General features: G+C 42.7%; 1 protein-coding gene across 7 annotated transcripts in view; it reads right to left on the bottom strand.

Annotated features, from left to right (window-relative positions):
* ripor2 (RHO family interacting cell polarization regulator 2) overlaps positions 1 to 23,060 on the bottom strand; it is a 151,771-nt gene that overhangs the window by 54,316 nt on the left and 74,395 nt on the right. The window contains exon 1 of one of the 7 annotated variants that reach the window (XM_062980641.1): positions 22,886 to 23,022. The exons of 4 other annotated variants lie outside the window; for them this stretch is intronic. In XM_062980641.1, coding sequence (XP_062836711.1) covers positions 22,886 to 22,928 — 43 coding nt within the window. In that variant the 5' untranslated portion in view covers positions 22,929 to 23,022. Of the gene's footprint in view, positions 1 to 22,841; positions 23,023 to 23,060 lie in introns of those variants that run through there. 2 more of the 7 variants (XM_008108782.3, XM_008108783.3) reach the window with 2 other exon arrangements.

Here is a 23,060-nt window from a genome sequence, read left to right as displayed (position 1 = left end):
GGTTGTACATGGAAATAATGGTAGTAAATAGTTTTTGATTTATTAAACACAGTTATATATTACAATTATACATTTTTGTTATTTAAACTATACATATTGCGAAATCATGGTTTTTTTCTCGAAGTGACACACCACCCAAGTCATGCTAGGTTTTTTGGTGAATTTTGACACACCAAGCACAAAAAGTTGCCCATCATTGACCTAGATCATAGGTTTTCAACTTGTGGGTCCCCAAATGTTTTGGCCTTCAACTCCCAGAAATCCTAACAGCTGGTAAACTGGCTGGTATTTCTGGAAGTTGTAGGCCAAAACACCTGGGGACCCACAGGTTGAGAACCACTGACCTAGATCCAAGATGCCCTGGAAACATTGTATCTTCTACACAGGAGTTTTGTAAGCGAGGTTCTACTCTCTTACCCCTCTTTGCTTTCTAACAGGAAAGCTCCTTGAGGAAAAATTCAGTGGGTACTGACATGTTGCTAGCCCCTCTCCCCATCCCTCATTCACTATGTATATGCAAATGCAAGTATTACAAAATAAAAAAAAATCTGATATCTAAAGAAAACCCTTCTGATCCCAAGCATTTCAAGGTAAGGGAGACCCAACCTGTAACATTTTGGAAGAAACCACAACATATGATATCACAATATAATGGTAAAGGTAAAGATTTTCCTCTGACATTAAATCTAGTTGAGTCCGACTCTGGGGATTGGTGCTCATCTCTATTTCTAAGCTGAAGAGCCGGCGTTGTCCGTAGACACCTCCAAAGTAATGTGGTTGGCGTGACTGCATGGAGCATCGTTACCTTTCTGCCGGAACGATACCTATTGATCTACTCAAATTTGCGTGTTTTTGAACTGCTAGGTTGGCAGAAGCTGGGACTAACAGCGGGAGCTCACCCTATTCCCCGGATTCGAACTGCCAACCTTTTGGTTAGCAAGTTCAGCAGCTTAGCAGTTTAATCCACTGCACCACCAAGGGCTCTATCACAATATATTGGTAATGAATCAAAGTTCATTTAAGGTTTGACAAACCACCCATAATTTGTTCTAAGGCCAATGGCCAAATTGTTATTTTACTTCATCCACAGAAAGCTGTGCAAAGAAGATTTCATTGCAAGCTCAGTGCAAGACTGAAAATTGGAAAATCCCCAGTTGTAGGCAGGAAGCAAAGGATTGTTTTTACTGTTGTGTTTGAATAATTTTAATGCCTTGCAATGTAAATAGAAGACTTTTTTTTACCAACTGTAAGTTGATAATTAAATAAGTCGTGTAGTTTAATATTAATTCTAAGTTCTTCCCCACTTTCATTAGTGGTTTGTTTACTTAATGGAGAGTTTAGAAAAGTATTTGTTTCATAAATTGATTTATAGTCCTTTCCCCATGAGTAGTTTAATATGATAAACTAGAGAGGCTCTACTGTTCCATTACTTATGCAGATTGTTATGTTCTGCTGATCACAGGCCAATTAGCAGAATTACAAATGTTAAAGTCAATGCAATAAAATCCTTCTGAGATGTAAAGACCTTAAAATGGTACACACACTCTTAAATTGACACATAATTGTGTACACAATGAAGTTCTATTATCCTCTGTCACAATTTCCTTTGCATTTTGACACCTCACCTTTTATTCCTTGTTCTTTCAACTGAATTATAGCCATAGACCACATTTTTGACTATGCAATGTCTCTTCCCCTGCCCCCTCTTCTCAGGACGAGTCTACACAAGTAAAAAACCCCCTCATATTCTCCCTGAAGTTAGCACCAGCAGTCTTCACAATGCATGATGACATCTGGCAAGTATCCTTTTACTACTGAAGCTGAACTTGCAAATTTGAGAGATACTGTGGAGTGTCATTGGTAGTCTGCAGCCGGGGGAAAGCTGGATTGAGATCCATTCAGCCTGATCCATACTTCACATGCACACTGCTGACATTACCCTTCTCTTGCACTGATTCGCATAGAGAAGGAAATGGTTTGTCCTTATCATGACACTGCCACTCATTGCCAGCCAAGCAGCTCCCTGTGAGAGCCTGGTTGTTGTGGTAAACTCTGCTGGAATAACTCAATCATCTGATCAAGTAGAGCAGTGGTTCTCAACCTGTGGGTCCCCAGATGTTTTGGCCTTCAACTTCCAGAAATCCTAACAGCTGGTAAACTGGTTGGGATTTCTGGGAGTTGTAGGCCAAAACACCAGGGGACCTACAGGTTGAGAACTACTGAAATAGAGGGTCACTCTACCCTCTTCTTGTTGATTGCATGGGCACCAAGTCATGATCTCAGCAAACACCACTGTGATAGCCAGGCTCTCGCAGAGAGCTCCTTAGCCAGTGTGTCTGCAGCAATGGTGACATGAGGCAAGGGGATGTCCCAAAAAGCTGGTGTGGTCTTGGCCTGGCTAAACCACCTAGACATCCACATGGCACCACAGAGAATTTGGCCACCATCATGGTCTATTCAGGGCAGAATGTTCAGTGTAGACATGGCCTTGATCTACTCAGTGCACTGTTTCTCTCTCACACAGTCAATTCAGTAGCATGGAGTGTTCAGTCTTGCATTTGCAAGCTTTAAAAAAAGAATATGTTCTTCTTTTCAACTATTTTTGACAGCACCCCTGGTCCCTGACCTGTCAAATAAGCGTGGGTGGTTTGTATCTTGAAATGCACCACAAATTTTGCCTAACTATATTTTAGCAGCATTGTCCCAATCCAGCAGTTTGTGATGTATTCCAGGAAGTGACAGTTCTCCAAGGGTTTAGCATTGATACAAGCAGATAGATAGATTTTTTAAAACTTGTGCATGCAAGGGAAATGTGTGCCAAGCTGCCAACAAGGTGAAATGATCTGGAAAGCATGCCCACATGGGCACTTCAAATAACTGCCCTGAGGCCTGTGATTCAGAATGACAGTTTCCTACCAATACTGCTCCTAAGAAGATGAACGAAACTCACTAATTGCCCTGTTCACAGAAGACCTGAAGATCTCCCAATAGCAGAATCACAATGACATAATAAGGTTAATCAGCGGAATAACATACAATGTGCTCTTTTTAAAAAACCTGTGGCCCACATTTTGGACCACAATCCCTTCAAGACAATATAGTACAAATGGCACATTCGTTCAGGGAGACTATTGAAAATCTTACCATGTGCTGCAAAATATTCGATCCTGTTCAAGGATCCTTAAAGCACAAATAGCCTAAAGGTAAAAGATCTAGTCTTCGATGGGAAACCATAAATTAATATGAGGTGCAGCAGGCTATATTTCAGAGGATGTACACTGGCAAAACTACCTATGGGTATTCCTTGCTTAAGAAAATTCTATGAAATTCATGGAGTCAATTGCTGACTTGAAAGCACAGCCACACACACACACCTGGAATCAAGCCCAAGGCCTTAAGGAAAGGCTACACAACTGTGCCACTGACATACATTATGAATACAAGTCTAGAAGCTGTGTGGTTTTTTGGTAAATCTTTAATAAGAAGCAGAACAGGTCTGAGAAATCTTGCGCTCTTTTGAACTTTTCTACTGTAGCCATTTATGTGTCAGGAATGCTGTAAGTATGAATTCACAGAGGCTCTGAGCTTGTATAGTGATAGATATAACTTTGTGACTTTCCAAGTGGCTTAGCAGCTGCGGCAAAAACTAAAAACAATTTTGTAAAATAAGGCATAGCTTGTTGTTACTGATGTGTGAGGACAGTCATCTAGACTAGATCAAATGCCAGACCTGTATGCTTTTCAGCTACACCTTCCATTGTACTGCACCTAATCCTTTCAGTATTGTCTCACTGTTTTCCAGAGAACAGATAATACCTCCAATGCAGTATACTTTATTGCTATGAGACATCTGTACCCAGCTGAAGGCTATAATCCTCATTATGGGAGTAAGCCTGGCTGAAAGATACTGTATAATACTGAAACTAGTGTTTGATACTTTCAAGTAAAGTGCATTTATGGTTTTGAAGGGTTCAATTAGATAGAGGTTGTTGCGCCATCTTTCCAGTTCATTGTCAAGCTATGTTTATACTCTATTCTAAACTCAGTGAGTATACTATAAGATCATCCATGAAATCCTTAATTTGTTATCCATTCCTTTACTTTGCAACAGTTTCCACCAAATTGCTGGCAACTCATTGAACAGCAGCCACAATCCCTAGCATGGTGACCTATATAAGTGGGTGTGTTTGTGTGTATAGCTTTGTGAGGATTTATCACCGAAAGACATAACAATGACAATAATGGAAGATATGACTTCTCCTGAAATAGAAAACAATGAATGCAATGTACTTTCTCCATATGTGAGCAACAATTTGTACTTGAGTGGAATTTCTTAGGAATTCCACTATGAAATTCAGTACTGAGAGAGAGAGCTTAGAAAAATGACTGTCATGACTATGTTTCCTGAATCACCCAGCCAGCCAAGGAAATGTGCAAGCTATAGTCCCAAAAAGTCATGTTTCCATGGGCTGCTGGCAGTTTATTAATGTAAGCACACATCTGAAAATACGGTAGAAAACCAACGCAACAAAAAGACAAGATTCTATATAGACACCTGTTCAAACATTCTGTAGCATCAGCATGCATTATAGGCTCATGTAATGGTAATAGTCTGATGCATTAATGAAGACGAATCACATTATATCATCCCTTTTATAAGCAGGCAGTTCTGGAGATGTGGGCACTGTAGAAGAATGAAAGCTGTTTTTCACCCCTATGTCCCCTTGGGGATTGTTCTGGTCAGTTTGGTGCAAATAGAAATGACAGACACCACATCACTGTTGGTTTTGTTTTCAGCCAATTTGCTATTAAAGCATCTATGCTTAAATGCTTTTTTGGTTTGGTTGTAAGGTTGTAAAAGTCTTTTAATAGATTTTAATATTGTTAATGTTTAATGTTTTTAACTTCATATATTATTGAACTACCATAAAATATTATAGTTTTACTTTTATTAATGTTTTTGTATTGTTTCATATTGGTTGTAGCCACATGAATCCTATTATTGGACAACAACAATTTGCCTCTGGACCCATTAGGATCCTTGGGACAAGGCACACAACAGTAAATAAATACAGTACCAGTCCAACCAATAGATCTAAAGCCTGTTTTTAAAATAGCCAGAGCAGATACACCTAATTCTAAGATCTATTTTAAGGTAGCATAGTAGCAACTGCCAAAACAAACATGAAATGGTGGATATAACATGGCCTTCTTTGGGAGAGAGTTCTACAATTGGGGTGTTGATACTAGGGGTGCATCTCCACTGCAGAATTAATGCAGTTTCGCACCATGTTGACTGCCATGACTCAATGCTATGGAATCATGGCAGTTGTAGTTTTACAAGGTCTTTGATCAAAGATCATTGTTGCCCCCCAAACGCTATCTCCCATGGTTCCATAGTATTGAGCCATGGCAGTCAAAGCGCTGTCAAATTGCATTAATCCTAAAGTCTGTTCCTATCTATAGTTCAAGACCAGCGCCTTGATTTGTGCTCAGAAGCAAACAGGAAACCAGTGCACTTCTTGTGTTATGTGGTCCCTAAAATATACCCCTGATAACAGTCTGGCCACCACATTTTGCCCTAGCTGTAACCTTTGAACATTATTCAAAGAAAGCCCTATAGACAGTGCATTATAGAAGTGGGATTAAGGCATGAAGTACTATGGATTGATCTTCCCACCCAAAGAAAGGGCAAAGCTGATACTGAAGCAAGGCAAAGGCAATGCTGGACTACATTGTAATCACCTGGCCTTCCATGAAGAGCAATGGGTTTCAAAAGAACTGCACGCTATAAACCTATTATTGTATCTGAGAAGGATCACAGACCTTTGTAACCCATTTTATATTCTAAAGCTTTTAAAGCTACATGGGAATAGGTCCACTGGATTTTGTGGGTCTAACTGTTTCTGTTGTTCAGGGGCAAAAACAAAAACCAAGCTCTGAGAGTTAAAAATTTTTTTTAAAGAAGTTCTGGGACTTTGAGGGCTCTAAAAGGGTTTTTTTTTAGGTTGCCTGTGGCCTACAGGCTACACTTCTTCCACCTCTGCAAGACTGTATGACAATGATTGTTCAGACTAAGGGTCCTTCCAGACAGGCCCTATATCCCAGGATCCGAGCCCAGGTTTTCTGCTTTAAACTGGATTATATGAGTCCGTACTACCAGATAATCTAGGATAAACAGAAAACCTGGGATCAGATCCTGGGACATAGGGCCCTAAGTATCAGTTGCAGAATGTGACAAGTATTATCACTCCTTGTTTTGTATCAATACTGTAAAACTGTACTGCTAGCATCACCAGTATACAAGCTTTTGGGACCCTGAACATAATTCCCTGATTAAGTCTTGCATGAAACTGATGCTGAAAAATATTAAATATGGAAACAGCAGTTGAACGTTGGCTGTGATGGTGGAACTATGTGTAAGAATGAAAGGAGTGAAATCTTTAGGCTGTATTTCCAAGGAGGAAAACTGTACCTTGGCTGTAAGTGTATAAATTCAACCAATTTAGCTGGCAGTGCATGTATTAAAAAAGAATAATCTATATGCAGATTACATGAGGAGAGGCGGGTGTTACTGGATCAGCATGTGATAAAGAGAGAAACTAAGATAAGCATTCTTTGAAAATACCGCATTATCTCCTGGTTTTTACTGTCATACAAACAAAACATCAAACCTTGGCTTATATCCAAGAGTACCATAAATAAATGACTGAATGAGGACATTTTAATCTTTTTGTATATTTGTGCAACATTTGCATAATTTGGCCTCCTAATCAAGAACCAGTAAGATAAACTGAACTGGGAGTTTGTTGGTGTCTTATCATGCCACTGACATTCAATCTGACTTAATGATGCACAGTCCTGCAGGTCAAAGATAATGAAATTAGGCCTCTCTGTATATGTCAGAAAAACTGGAAGCCATCAATGTCAACATTGGAAACCTGAGAAAGCTAGCATGGCAAAAAGAAAAAAGAAAAAAAAAAGAGAGAGAGAGAGAGAGAGCTAGCTAGCTTATGTCACCCTAGGCATAGCCAGACAGTATATTCTCAATTCTAAGTTATATGAATATGTGTGTACATACCTTCAAGTTGTTTATTGATTTATGGCGATCCCATGAATTTTGTTGGGTTTGAGACAAGGAATATTTAGATGTGGCTTTGCCAGTTCCTTCCTCTGAAATACAGCTTACTCCACTTAATGTTCACTGTCCAAGTACTAAGCAGACCTGACCCGTCTTAGAAAGATTTTTAAAACTGGGATGGAGTTTATTATACATCCTGTCTCTTATTGCTCCTCACTTTACAAGTCACACTCCCTTCTTATAAAATCTGAAACAAGTAAAGTACCAAAATAAATAATCAAGGATGCTCTGCTAATACCTGTGCTTATCAAATGACCCATAAAAACCCCAATATAGAATTTAAAATACCTGTTTCTTTAAAAGCTAATGGGAATTAAGACACATACATTGCATCACTGTAGTCCTTTAGAATGTAACCAGTTAGCTTTTCTGCTTTAATTTCTCTTAAATGTAGTATTTAGGCATGTGTTTCTGAGGACATGATTAGGTCCCTGATTCAGTAATTATGTTCAATCTTGTTAATTCAAAACAACAACCTCCATTTGAATTGCAGATTTACAAAACCCTTCAAGTTTAAGATCCTGGCAGTGTAATTCTGCATATGCTACTGGATTAGTAATCACTTAAGTCTTTTCAATACAGAGACAGAAGGATAAATGAAGCATGGATTAACCAGATCTGACAGCATTCGTTATCACCGAATGCCAAGGTAATTATCCTTTATCTTCTTCCATTGCTTACATTAAATTTGTATGATTTTGTAGCAAACAACCCTATTTTCGACGGTTCTCTAATACACCCACACACAAATGCATACAAACATATTTGTTATATTCACTGGGATTTACATAGAAGGACAGGCTCAAAAAGCATCAGCATATGTTTTCCAGTTCAAAATACTTCATAAAATAAAAACCACACACTTTTACTCCATATAGTCCTCTGTAAAGTACTCCCAGTTTATAGCTAAAACAGAGGATCAGTAGACTCATAAATTTATCTTTTGCTGGATTGGCCATTTCTAACTGCAAGTAAAGAACAGAGTATATGTGTGACTAGGGAAAGACTACTGTATGAACCCCTTATCAATAGATAAGGGAGCAAAGACAAAGATCCACCCAGAGGAAATGTGTTTTTACCATGCATTAAGGGAACCACTGACCGCAGAGGGAAGCTGATGAAGAAACACAACCTACCAACTAGCTACAGACCCACTAAGAAAATCCAACAAATGCTAAGTTCAGCAAAGGACAAGAGGGATCCTCTCACCTCTGCAGGAGTCTACCGTATACCATGCAGCTGTGGACAAGTCTACATAGGGACCACCAACCGCAGCACTGCCCAAACACAAATCAAGGAACATACAAGGCACTGCAGACTAATCCAGCCACAGAAGTTGGATTAGTCTGCATAGCAGAGCATTTGATGAACCAACCTGGACACAGTATATTATTTGAGAACAGAGAAATGCTGGACCACTCTTAACAACCACCATGTCAGGCTACACAGAGAAGCCATTGAAATCCACAAGCATGTGGATAATTTCAACAGAAAGGAGGAAATCATGAAAATGAACAAAATCTGGCTACCAGTATTTTTTTAAAAAAACTCTAAAATCAGGACAGTAAATAAAGAACAACACTGAGAAGACAGGGGAATTCCAGACAAGAAACAATCAGGGCCAGTTAACACTTCACAACAAAGGATTCCCCCAAGCAGGAAGCAGCCAGGCTTTGAAGCTGCAAAGCTATTCAATGCTAATCAAGGTGGTGTCAAAGACAGAACGCCACAAGATTCAAAGTAACAGAGTTTATTAGATTACAGAACTCAAAAATGCCCGTAAAAACACAAGGGCCAGGCAGTTTTTGCCTTTAGTAGCAAAAAGGGACAAAAGTAAATGTTCAAAAGATAAACCGGATTAAACCGGAGTTTAATCCGGGTAAAAACAAACTGCTTGCTTCAGCCTAGGTATTAACAGAACAAAAGCCAAGGAACAAAAGATACAAAGAATGCAACTAATTGGCAGCAGATTCCTCTCTGCTGCCAGCACTGTGCTTAGAGTAACTTGCGTCGCTCCCACACACACACAGTAGACAGGATCTCCAACACGAGCAATTCAGCCAAGGATTGCAGAAGTAGAGTAGACCAGTTCCGTTCCGTAGATCAAAGCCAGAAGCAGACGTTTGTAGTTTTTCCAAGTCCAAGAAGGGGGGAAGACAAGCCGTGGTCAGTTCAGTCCGGGTTCTCAAAGCAGGAGATGGCGTCCGTCAGAAAGACGACGGAAGGTCAAGCTAATAAGAGTAAGCACAGGTTTGCACAAACAAATGCCCACACAATCCCTCCCGCCGTCTGACCTTGGATTCCAATCAACTTACGTCTCAGCACAGGAAAGCACACAAGTCTTCAGGGAAGCGTCCCACACACACACGGATCCCAAGCGTTTGCCCAGATTACCTTGCCCGACGCAATTTGCAATTGCTCCCAAGCCCCATTTTATGCCAGTTACAAATCTTCATCACTGTCAGCTGTCCTCCTTAACCCGGGCGTTTCCTCATCACTTTCCTCGTCAGAGCTGGAACACCTCTGACTACGCCCAACAGCATCTCCAGCTGTGGATCCCGTCCCATCCCTCCAGCTAAGCCATGGGTCTAATCCTGAAGGTCCCCATTCATCTTCTGTCCCATCATGGCCAGTGGCACCCAATTCCTCCCTTACCCGAGTCCAATCCATCTCATCCTCCTCTGAGCTAACCAGCCCCTCCTCCATTCTCTCCGTAAACCCTTCGAAAGATTCTTCGTCAGATGGTGCTGCAAATATGTCTCGCAGTCTTTTTCTCTCTCGCTCCTCGAGAGTATCTGACTCCCGAGGAGTCTTACGCCCACGTCTGTCAGTAACAGAGCCATGAGGCTCAATCATAACACTATCCCCTCTCACAAAGGCCTCCTCCCCCGATGGCGGAGAAGTGGCAGTGATACCCTCCGCTATAGCACCACGACGACTAGAGGTATCAAGTTTCAACAGTGAACGATGAAAGACTGGATGGACCTTTAAACTAGACGGTAAACGCAAACGAAACGCAACGGAAGAAATCTTTTTAACGATAGGAAAGGGACCCAAATACCGAGGCGCAAACTTTCCCCCAGCCTGTTTAATATGTTTGGAAGATAACCACACCAAATCCCCTTCTTCCAACTCCTCCCCTGCCTGCCTGTGGCGGTCAGCCTGAGTCTTCTGCGTTGCCTTAGCTTCCAGCAGTAAGCGACGGGCAACATCATGCAATGCAGCCATTTCCGTAGAGCGGTACACAGGGTCCGAAGAGACCACATTGGTCGACGGCGCCACACCTCCCCGTGGGTGAAAACCATAAGTTAGCTCAAACGGCGTATGCTGACTAGATGTGTGCACCGCATTGTTGTAAGCAAATTCCGCCACCGGTAGCCACTTCACCCAAGCCGTGGGTTGGTCTAAACAAAAACAACGCAGATATTGCTCTAAGAGCCCATTAACCCGTTCCGACTGTCCATCCGTTTGCGGATGGAAAGCTGAAGAAACGTTTAACTTAGTCCCCAAACACTCATGGAAATGTTTCCAAAAGCGTGACACAAATTGCGGAGCCCTATCTGAAATAATCACCTCGGGTGCTCCGTGCAAACGATAGATGTGCTTAGTAAATAGTAAGGCCAACGTAGGGGCCGCCGGAATGGTTGAACAAGGAATAAAATGAGCCAGTTTACTAAATAAATCCACCACCACCCAAATACAAGTATAACCCCCAGACTTAGGCAAATCTGAAATGAAATCCATGGAAATGATTTGCCATGGCCTGTCCGGAACAGGTAAAGACGACAACAACCCTCTAGGGCGCCCAACAGGCGTCTTACTCTGCTGGCAAACGGCGCAGCTGTCACAAAAGCGCAGAATGTCTTGCCGCATCTTTGGCCACCAATAGCTCCTGGTAATGAGCTGCACGGTCTTGAATCTGCCAAAGTGCCCAGCCATGGGTTCGTCATGGTGGGCTCTAATCACCTCCAACCTGAGGGCCCCCACTGGTACGTAGACCTGCCCCCTGCGTACCAATACTCCGTCTTGATCTTGTAGATGCGGCAGTATGGTACGGTTACCTGCTGAGAGCAGCATCAGTTGCTCCTGTGTCCACACATCATCCCTCTGAGCCGCAAGGATCTGGTCATGTAACCCGAGCTCATTATCTACAACACACAGAGAGGCAGTAGGCAAGATGGTCTGACATACAACCTGCTCATTGGTCTTAAACTCCGGCTTGCGGGATAAAGCATCGGCCCGCAAGTTTGCCTTCCCCTCTACGAACTGCACCTTGAAGTTAAACCTGGAGAAAAACAAAGCCCATCGGATTTGACGCTGGTTTAACTTCTTTGCTGTTTGCAAGTGCTCTAAGTTCTTGTGATCAGATCTGACCACGATCTGGTGCCGTGCCCCTTCAAGCCAGTGCCGCCACACCTCAAACGCCACCTTAATCGCCAACAACTCCTTCTCCCATATGGTATAGTTCTGCTCGAAGGGTGTTAGTTGCCGCGAGTAAAATCCACAGGGACGCAAGGTCCCTGAGGAGTCCTTCTGAGACAATACAGCCCCCAACGCGTAGCTAGAAGCGTCCGCTTCTACCACGAACGGTTTGTCAACATCAGGATGGGTTAGTATGTTGTCCGATTGAAAACTAGACTTAAGTTGTAGAAACGCCTCGTGAGCTTCCCGCCCCCACACAAATGGCTGTTTCTTGCGCAGAAGCTGCGTCAAAGGTACCGTGAGCTTTGCAAAATTCGGAATAAACTCCCGGTAGTAATTAGCGAAACCTAAGAACCTTTGTACATCCTTCTTAGTTTTCAGCTCCTGCCATGAGTTGACGGCGTCAACCTTATGTGGGTCCATTTTAAGTTCCCTACCTGACACTACATGACCTAGGAACTCCACTTCAGGCACATGAAAGACGCATTTGGAAGCCTTGGCGAAAAGCCCATTAGCCCGCAGTCGGTGCAGAACCTGCTTGACATGTTGACGATGTTCTTTCTCGTCCTTAGAAAAAATCAAGATATCATCCAAATAAATCACTAAAAATTGGTCAATTAGGTCCCTGAACACATCGTTCATGAACCTCTGGAAGACCGCAGGAGCATTACAAAGCCCAAAAGGCATGACTCGGAACTCGTGGCATCCGAAACACGTGTTAAATGCCGTCTTCCATTCATCCCCTTCCCGTATACGGATTAAGTTATAGGCCCCCCGCAGGTCAAGCTTGGTAAAGACCTTAGCCCCTTGCACCCTTGATAACAGTTCCGAGATTAAAGGGAGCGGGTACCTATCCCGAATGGTGTATTTGTTTAGGATCCGATAGTCGCAGACCAACCTAAGTTCCCCAGTCTTTTTGGCTACAAAGAATACTGGTGCCGCAGTTGGAGAACTAGATGGGCGAATAAACCCCTTGGCTAAATTTTCATCTAAAAACTCCCGCAAAGCTTGCCTTTCCGGTACAGTCAAGGCATACAGCCTCCCTGCTGGCAGTTTCGCACCTTCTGCCAGCTTGATGGCGCAATCATATGGCCTGTGCGGTGGTAATTTGTCCGCTTCTCTTTTACAAAATACATCAGAGAACTCCCCATACTCAGCAGGCACTCCCTCCATATCAGCATGAGTAACGTTTAAAGTGCAACAATCCTGCCTCTTTAAGATCACTTTACGTGTTGCCCAATCCACTTGTGGGTTTACTACAGCTAGCCAATCCATCCCCAGGATCACATCATATCTAGGCAAGCTCGTAATATCCCACACAAACGTTCCCGTTACTCCCTGCACCTCCCACGTTACTGCTGAGGTTTCCTGGTTAACCACCCCAGTCTCCAGCAGTCTCCCATCTGCTCCCTCCACCCACACGTCGCATGCCTTGCGCACTCTAGGAATGCCATGCTTCTTAGCAAACTCAATATCTATATAGGAGACCGTAGCTCCTGAGTCCAGCAGTGCCAGAGTAGAAACAAGTTCCCTTCCCCCAACAGATAATGTAATGGGTACGAAAACATGCTTCCTCCCCTCAGTTGACTGCTTGAGGAGCCCTAGTGCGTTGGACTCACGTCGCACTAGGGCTGGCCTTTTCCCGAAAGCTGGGAAGGTTTCACATTACAATTTTTGGCAAAATGCCCAGCATTCCCACAGTACAAACACAAGCCCAGCTGCCTCCTACGGCTCTTTTCCTCTGTAGACAGTTTTTTAAAGACCCCAAACTCCATGGGCTCTTCCCCCATCACCACAGGTGCCCTGGTTACATGCATGGGTGGCGCACACATTGCTTTTGAGTGTTTACGAGCCTCGAACCTTGCGTCTAAACGCAGCACCTTAGCTACTAAGGCGTCCCAGCTTTCAGCCGGCTCCAAGCGTGCTAATTCATCCTGGAGCATATCACTTAACCCGGCAGTAAATAAAAGCATGAATGCATTTTCCCCCCAATCCAGCTGGTGGCGATACAGGTTAAACTTATTTAAGTAACCCAAAACAGTCCCCTTTCCCTGTTTCAACCGATACAGAGCCCACCCAGCGTTCTCCGTGCGGAGAGGATCCCCAAAAGTATCAGTTAACAACTTTTTGAAATTATTCAAATTGTCCTTGACTGGGTCATTTCCCAAAATTAAATTAGTGGCCCATTGTCCTGCGGGACCGGTCAACAAACTCAAAATAAAAGCCACCTTACTAGTGTCAGTAGGAAAAGCATGAACACTGAGCTGTGAAAAATAAAGCTCCACTTGTGCCAAAAAGGTTGGCAACTTGCACCTGGTTCCGTCAAAGCGTTCAGGAGTCAAAACATGTCCTTTCACAACAAAAGCTGTTTGGCTTACGGTAAAGGCCGTTTGCAATTGGTCTACTTTGGCTCTTAACTCATCCATCGTCTTCCTGACGGGTTTATTGCTGCAATAAACTTTTTATGGGCGTCGGGCAATCTGTCAAAGACAGAACGCCACAAGATTCAAAGTAACAGAGTTTATTAGATTACAGAACTCAAAAATGCCCGTAAAAACACAAGGGCCAGGCAGTTTTTGCCTTTAGTAGCAAAAAGGGACAAAAGTAAATGTTCAAAAGATAAACCGGATTAAACCGGAGTTTAATCCGGGTAAAAACAAACTGCTTGCTTCAGCCTAGGTATTAACAGAACAAAAGCCAAGGAACAAAAGATACAAAGAATGCAACTAATTGGCAGCAGATTCCTCTCTGCTGCCAGCACTGTGCTTAGAGTAACTTGCGTCGCTCCCACACACACACAGTAGACAGGATCTCCAACACGAGCAATTCAGCCAAGGATTGCAGAAGTAGAGTAGACCAGTTCCGTTCCGTAGATCAAAGCCAGAAGCAGACGTTTGTAGTTTTTCCAAGTCCAAGAAGGGGGGAAGACAAGCCGTGGTCAGTTCAGTCCGGGTTCTCAAAGCAGGAGATGGCGTCCGTCAGAAAGACGACGGAAGGTCAAGCTAATAAGAGTAAGCACAGGTTTGCACAAACAAATGCCCACACAATCCCTCCCGCCGTCTGACCTTGGATTCCAATCAACTTACGTCTCAGCACAGGAAAGCACACAAGTCTTCAGGGAAGCGTCCCACACACACACGGATCCCAAGCGTTTGCCCAGATTACCTTGCCCGACGCAATTTGCAATTGCTCCCAAGCCCCATTTTATGCCAGTTACAAATCTTCATCACTGTCAGCTGTCCTCCTTAACCCGGGCGTTTCCTCATCACTTTCCTCGTCAGAGCTGGAACACCTCTGACTACGCCCAACAGCATCTCCAGCTGTGGATCCCGTCCCATCCCTCCAGCTAAGCCATGGGTCTAATCCTGAAGGTCCCCATTCATCTTCTGTCCCATCATGGCCAGTGGCACCCAATTCCTCCCTTACCCGAGTCCAATCCATCTCATCCTCCTCTGAGCTAACCAGCCCCTCCTCCATTCTCTCCGTAAACCCTTCGAAAGATTCTTCGTCAGATGGTGCTGCAAATATGTCTCGCAGTCTTTTTCTCTCTCGCTCCTCGAGAGTATCTGACTCCCGAGGAGTCTTACGCCCACGTCTGTCAGTAACAGAGCCATGAGGCTCAATCATAACAGGTGGCCAATTGCAATATTCACACTTGCCTCAGGCAAACAAGAGTTCTTTCTCCCACCCTGAACATTCCACAGATATATAAACCCCGCTTGCCTAGTTTCCAACAGATCTCACAACCTCTGAGGATGCCTGCCATAGATGTGGGCAAAATGTAGGGAGAGAATGCTTCTGGAACATGGCCATACAGCCATGATTTCATATCCAAAATATCACTTACCTACACTCTAACACCCCCCTCCCCACACGAGTGTTTATGAGCCTCTCTTGATCCTCCAGAGAGGCAATTCTGTAGTGGGCACCTGGCTTAAATATAGTCAAAATACAAGGTTTGCTATTATCCATGACTTCAGATATGCACAATGTATTGCCCACACATATTGGGATGATATTGTACTTTAGAACTATTTCGATGTCATGCTAATTTTGAATATGAACGAATTCAAATATCCGAAATCACACTAACCTGAACCGATACACCATGTATGTTCCTCATTTAGCCCCTTTAAATCATACCTGGGTTTATTTAAATACCAGAATATTCATTACAAATACAAGTGGTGGGCTACATCACAATTTTTGTTTAGGTGAAAAGGGGAAAGAAAGGAAAAAGAGAGAAAGGACACAAGAATCTTACTCTGTGTCCAAAGAAAATTAAGGAGTTGTTTAGAATTAAGTATGCTGACTCAAAAGTAAGTTTCAATCACTTCATTTTTTCCAAAAGATTAAGCGTAGTAGTGCTCTATTTCTCACATTCTAATATAAAATGGAAAGAGAAGAGTAAAGAAATGAAGCCCCACCCTTGAGACTGATTTCAGTACAATCTTTTATATATATTAATCCATGTCTTCAAATGCAGAATGACACGCAAATTGGAATTACAAACAATACTAAAAAGTCAGTACTTGAAGTAATTCTGAAGAAAACTGATACTTAAGGCTGCCTAAGCAGTACCCAAGTCAGTGCCCAAGAAATATGTGAAAACATAGTTAAGAAAATTACCTTGATGGAATGGTCTGAGGACAATTTTTAGGTATCTAAGCAGATATGAGGACCCAAATGTTGCTGATAGATTGGGATTTGTGAATAAATCCTAACTTGGCTGTTTCTCTTTCTAATGTTCTCTAGAAATTTCTTGATTCGAAAAAAGCAACTTGAAGCTCATTGACTATAAGTCCAAGAACATTCAACTGTTGGCCACTGGTTAGGTAGAAATAGTATTTCTGATATCAAACTTTTGGCCATTTATCCTCTTGCACTGCAACCAGGGCCGGCCGGAGAAAATTTAAAATATTAAGCGGGGGTGGGGAAAAGTGCCCCCCCCGCCGGCGCAGTGGGAGGCGTGGCCATGTGTCACGGGAGGCACATGGCCCCGCCTCCTGCGGCACCGGCGGGCCCTGCCTCCCGCGCCCTGGCCCCGCCTCCCGCCCAGCGTCCCCTGGCTCCGCCTCCCACGCAGCGTGGGAGGCGGGGTCAGGGCTAGTAGCACGGGAGGCGGGGCCAGGGTTGGCCCCGCTTCCCGCGCTACTCACCCTCGCCCGTCTGGCCTTTTCCAGCTGGCCAGACTGCAGCGGAGGTCCCAACCCTGGTCCCACCTCCCGCGCTACTCGCCCTGACCCCGCCTCCCACGCAGCATGGGAGGTGGGGCCAGGGCACACTGGGCGGGAGGCGGGGCACTGCCCTGACGGTGTCCCACCTCCTGCCCAGTGCGCCCTGGTCTAGCTGGCCTTGTGGCCTGGCTGGCCTTCCCCAGCAATTTAGGGCGACATGTCCGATCTGAGCTGTGCTCACTGGGCGGGAGGCGGGGCACCGTCAGGGCGGTGCCCCGCCTCCCGCCCAGCGTGCCCTGGCCCCGCCTCCCAGCACTTTGCTGTGCGGCGCGGTGGCGCGGCGGCAGCGGCGGCGCTACGGGGCGCTGTCGAGGCGTCGACAGCGACCCCTAGCGGCGTGCGCCCGAGGCCGTGGCTTAACCGGCCCTGACTGCAACTGTTCTTTTTTATCCAACATAGAAGAGCATTACTGCCCAAAGATGACATATATTGCATTAGAAAAAGTCAGTGTTCTCTTTGCTTAAAAGTATACAAAAACAAGGGAAACTATTAAGACATGTCTCTCCATCAGCAAAATTTCAACTCAGCTACCACTGGGGAGTTCAGATGCTACAAGAAAGAATTCATAAATGGAGCTTGTTAATAACAGCAGGTATTCTTCACTGTATTAGTTTTAACAATTTGAATGCATGTTAGACATACAGCAAAAGCAATTATCCAAGATATTTTTCCCATATTGCCTTGGCTCAAAGACTCCCAGGAGCCTGGCCTTTACAAATCATGAAGTTTGGGGCCAGCTGCTTTTTGGTAGGCAGTGAGACCCAAAGATTGGTTTCTCAGGAAAATAGATGGGATTTAAGTGTTGGACATAAAGTAAAAACAAAAAATGTATTACAGTGAAACAGCAGGAAGCATTCAACATGTATATCCCTATATATCTTAAGGGCTACACACAAATTTCCTCACCCAAAGGGTTATTTCCCTCTTTCCCCTGAATTCTGGAGACTTCTGAACAATTTGGTAAGATGAAAAAGCTTGATTCAAATCACAGGCTCAAATGCCTTGCTGTGCTATATAATCTTCCAGGTACTTATTCTTGCATCTAGGGCTGGAGGATGGTTTCAAAAGAGAGACAAAGAAAGTTGGAGCGAGGGAAGCTTTGCTGGCGAAGTCAAAATTAAGTTTTCCCATATTTGTTTGCATTCACATTGCACTGTAGGTCAATGATAAACCCAAATCCAGGATTATCACACACTGTATCATACTTAGTGTGCCTATGAAAATCTCCAAATGATGCTTGCATGATGTAGCCAAATAACATGCAACTATGCCATCCTTAGCTTCCTCTACCCATGCTTTACTGTTATACCTAAACCTACAAATACACAATGGGTATATATTATAATGAAACTGGGACATGGAACCACATGACTACAAAGCTTATGAGAACATGTCTATCGTTGCTATTCACTATCCTGGACTCTTTGTTAGGAGGACATCCTACATTCACATACAACTGGATTAATTCAGTGGGTCTACTCATTGCTGGTTCATACAAGACAGATTCCATGTTCCTTCAATTCTATCCAAGTAGACATTCCTGTGTGACCAAATCAAATGTGTACAGTAGCTCACATCTTAAATATATTTTGTTCAAAGCAGAGGAAACAACTGTGTGTGGAAAATGAAAGTTGGACTGTACAGAAGTGTTCTTCTGGACAATAAGAGTGGAGAAGAAGACAGGAGGAGAACAATGGGAAGATCATTGTCTTGCATTTAATATTCATGCAGGCTAACTGGATGCTCAGTCCATGTTCATGTTCATATGTAACAGATTTGTCCATGTTCATGAACATGCAAACGCACATCGACAAAGGGCCTTTATGTGGAAGTTTAATTTTTGGGTGGGAGCAATCAGGAATTGAGAAGGAAAGTAACTTAATCCTTTTCCTGCTTCCCATGTTTTGCATGTAATTGCTCTTTCCCAATGGCTTTCCACACTCTGGGGAAGGTCAAATGCACATATCTCCTCTATGTACAAGAAGGTTAGATAACGTGCCTCCTTTTTGGGATGCATTTTACAGAGCACTTTTGTTGTTGCATCTTGCATTATATTGAACCAAAGCCTTTCTGGTTAGATGAAAGCTATATAGACTACAATAATGTGTTGGTATTTTCAGGAAAATACTGATTTTAGCTGGTATTAGGCTGGAATTTTTAAATAAAAAGATGGTGCATATTGCGCTAATGAAACTGAATGAACTTAAGAGAAAATCCTAGAGATTTCTTGATTTTTTTTCTGCACTTCACTGAGTGAAAATGACTTGAGGCTGTCATTAAGATTGCTTCAGCGGAGTTACTGCACTTCCCAGTCAGTCTACTTCGAGGAATGCTTTGCATTTCAGAGGGTGCTACTCCATTCATTTTCCACATTGTCTATTTTCAGCTGGTACTTTTTGACGGTTGAATGCTCATAAACATAGGGAGGTCTATCTTGCAAACAGAATGGCTTAGCCTGGCAAATGAAAATAACACCAAACTGCTTACAGATAAAGGGTCTTCTTTGTATCTACTGTCCACAAAATGTATTATTATACAGAGCTCTCTTACCCATCATTCTGGAATAAATGATGGGTAAGAGAGCTCTGTATAATAATACATTTTAAAAAAAACCCAATCACTAGAACTGCTCGGGTAGAAGTCATCACTTGTGACAATCACCTATTCTGCTTAACTCTTGTAAAATCACCTTGCTCCTTATTTAGAGCTCAGTGCCACAAGAAGCAACAACAGGTGCAGGTACATGATCACTGTGTTAGCAGCTTCACTCATCTTGATATATTATGAAGATCTGTCAACAAGTATGAATGATGCTGATTACAGCTCTGCTTTTATGCTGTCACTGATATTTCTGTCCCTTGCAGCAGCAGATAGTGGAAAGGCAATACTACAGTATATTTTTTGTACAATTGTAATAGGATGGTTTATATTTTTTCAACTTCCTTTTCATTTTGCCCTTTAAAGAGCCTGTAGTTAGCACTGAACTCAGAATTTGTTCAGCAAGAACTAAAAATGTTAGGGATAGGGCCTCTGAACAGAATGGGATAGAAGAATAATGTTGCAAGATCACTAGAAAGGAATACTGTGTTTGTCAGTTGGGAGGGAACGGGATGAATAAAACATTACTTCAATGTATAGTGCTACTGTAGCAATGCAGATTGTTATTCCAGTGGAATAGGTACACTACCAACATCTGCTGATTTTCGAAATGGGTTTTGAGAAGAACAAACAGATCTCTTACTCTCTCGCTCTTCAAAGTAAAGTTTAGATGCCTGTCCAACCAGCTTCCCTGCCTGTCCAATCAGCTCCCCATCTTGAATTGTGACCAATGCTCTTAAGGGAATTATAGATTGGGAACATCTTGCCCTGCAGCTGTTTGTTGGACTTCAATTCCTAGAAACATCTCACCAATGATCATCCTAAATTGGGCTGCTGTGAAATACAGTCCAGAAGCATCTGAAGGGATATACAATTCCTACCAATGTCGTATGAGAAGTAAGGGGACTGTTTAGAAAATATTGACCAAGGGTCCATTCATACTACAGAATTATAATATTCTGATCTTGCTAATATAACTCTGTGATCAGATCACCTTAGTCAGAAACCATTGAAAGCGCACAACAACAATAGCTACAGTGTCCACAACTTCCTCCTTGTCATGCATTTTTCAAGGCATGGCCCTTGAAGAGATCTATAGGAACAGGGAGACAGGAACATGGGAGTGAAATAAGTAGGTTCTGTACAATTATTGCTGTTGCCATTTCTCATGTGTTCCTGTCAGGCCTATCCTCCCTTGCCTTCCCATCAAAGAAAAGTGAAGGAGTACAAGTAGAAGGAGGGCTGCCAAGTTTTTACTCTCTGTACCATTAAGGGGATTGAATCTGACCCAGAAATCAACCCCTTCCTTAAAGGCCAGCCTCGCATGTAAATCAGAACAGTGCAAGTACAAGAACCTCCAAGCTAGCACTATGTCTTACCAAGGTCTGGCACTTGCCACTGAGCAGTTTCCCTAAGTGGAAAAGGAACTTTTCCCCCTTCCCATGCCAACTTCACTGAACACACCCCAGCCTTTGTTCCTCTAGAAAGGATGAATTGCTCCTGAATCCCAATTAGCTGTGGGCAAAGACAAATGATAATGTTTCTAATTGGAACTGCTATTTCCTAAGGTCTCTTAGTGTGTGGCAGCAACCAAACAATGCAAAATAAATGCTTTAAAAAAGATATACAGCTTGAAATGGAAACAACTATTGGAATTTAAAATTGTAATTGGACAAATGGCTACAATCACCACTGCTGTCACATAATTTTTTGACAATCAGTAATACATTTTATTAATTAGCCCTTATATCGTATCACAATAGCAAACCAAACAGCAAGGCTTGATAGGACTTGATTACACTATAACAATACAGTAAATAAATATGATAAAACTGAATACAAACATTATATTTCCTTGTCACTCCTATACTTTCAAAAGGCAGCAAGCATATGATCACATAGAAGATTCCTACCATTCAAATATGTTAGCATGTTCATTTAAAAGTTAATAATATTATGATTAAAGGTAAAGGTAAAGGTTTTCCCCTGACATTGTCCAGTCATGTCTGGGGGTTGGTGCTCATCTCCATTTCTAAGCCAAAGAGCCAGCATTGTCCGTAGACACCTCCAAGGTCATGTGGCTGGCATAACTGCATGGAGTGCCATTACCTTCCCGCCAGAGCGGTACCTATTGATCTACTCACATCTGCATGTTTTCAAACTGCTACGTTGGAAGAAGAATATTATGATTACAAAGTGAGAAATACGGCTTGCACGTTGAAAGCCTCATTATTCCTGGGAAGATTATTAAGAAACTCCATTTGATAATAGACAATATATTCAAATATTTCCCCAAAGGAAAACATATAGGTTTTTAGAGAAAGTATGGAGTATGGAAGAGTGCTTTCCCTAAAACCAAGCAGAACACACAACCCCCCTGAAATGTTCTCCCACTCAAGTCCAACTGAAATGAATGGAAACGTCAACTTTGAGAAGAATAGTGGTCAAGATGTGTAACAATGCAAAGGATTTTGTTAAGCACTTTCAAATCTATCAGTGTGCAACTGAGAATGGCAGGATTGTCAAGGGGCACTAAAGTGCTGTGATGTATATCTGTGCTGTGGGCTTGTAAAAAAGCAAGAAAAGAAACCAGGCTCTGCCAATTATATTTAGAGGACCATAACATTCCAAAGGGATGAACAAGCCTTTTCAACTAAACAATAGTCCTTAAAATAAGGGGCATCTGGAAATGCTATAAAAAGCAGAAACATCCATCATTGATTGTAACAAGGCAGCCACAAACAAGGAAAAGGAGAAAAATACAATCCTGGTTACCGTAGCCAGTTTGAGTCTCCTTGAGGAGAGGAAAAGTAGGGTATAAATAAACATAATAATAATCCATCATATAGATTTAAAAGGTTTGCTTGTCTTCTTCAGACAGCACCTGCATTTCCAGGCAAAATGGATTACTTAATAAAGCTAGACAGCTTTCAACATGAAAAAGCAACTCAGTAACTCAAAAGGCCTTTTTTTACACCATTGACTAGGAAATGCATTAAGACATTTACCCTTTCACAGCAATATATTTGTCTATATTTTATTTGCTTACACATCAGTTATTACCTAAAACATTAACCAGACCTATGATCCTGCGGCGTTAAAAAGAGAATAATTTTTACTAAATGTTTTGTATCGCAGAATTCAGTCAATAATATCCCATGCAAAGCATAAAAACACTATTATATCTAAAAGGCACACTTTCCTGTTTAACAGTAGCAACACTATCATGCTTTTAACAACTTCCCTGCAGCTATTGACTTCAAAATGTCATAATGAATCAAGGCTGCATTTGAAACATTCTGAAATAACTTTATGAGCTGGGCGACAGAGGACACAAAACATACATCACAGGAGAACAACCAACATTGCAACATTGGGAAGGAACATGCAACAATCCTACAAAGTCTGAAAATTAAGCAGAAGGGAAGGTGAAAGGCACCCACCTAAATGCACAGACTCACACTCATAGTAAAGAGGCTGAACACACTTGCTCGCAACCCCAAAGTTCCTCTTCTATAGCTGATCCTCATAAAAGCAGCACAGGATTTGAGCGGCAGGCTGTACTGCTCTGTACTATGCAGCCAGCTCCGGCTTAGTTAGTGTGTCTGATTTAAAAGGGGAGAGAAAGAGTACTGGGGAGGGAGGGGGTGAGAGCAGCAGTT

Source organism: Anolis carolinensis, chromosome 4, assembly GCF_035594765.1.
Source record: "Anolis carolinensis isolate JA03-04 chromosome 4, rAnoCar3.1.pri, whole genome shotgun sequence".
In the NCBI taxonomy this organism is placed as follows: Eukaryota; Metazoa; Chordata; class Lepidosauria; order Squamata; family Dactyloidae; genus Anolis; species Anolis carolinensis.
The sequence above is the reverse complement of the archived record's forward strand: the minus strand, read 5'-3'. Positions and strand labels throughout refer to the sequence as shown.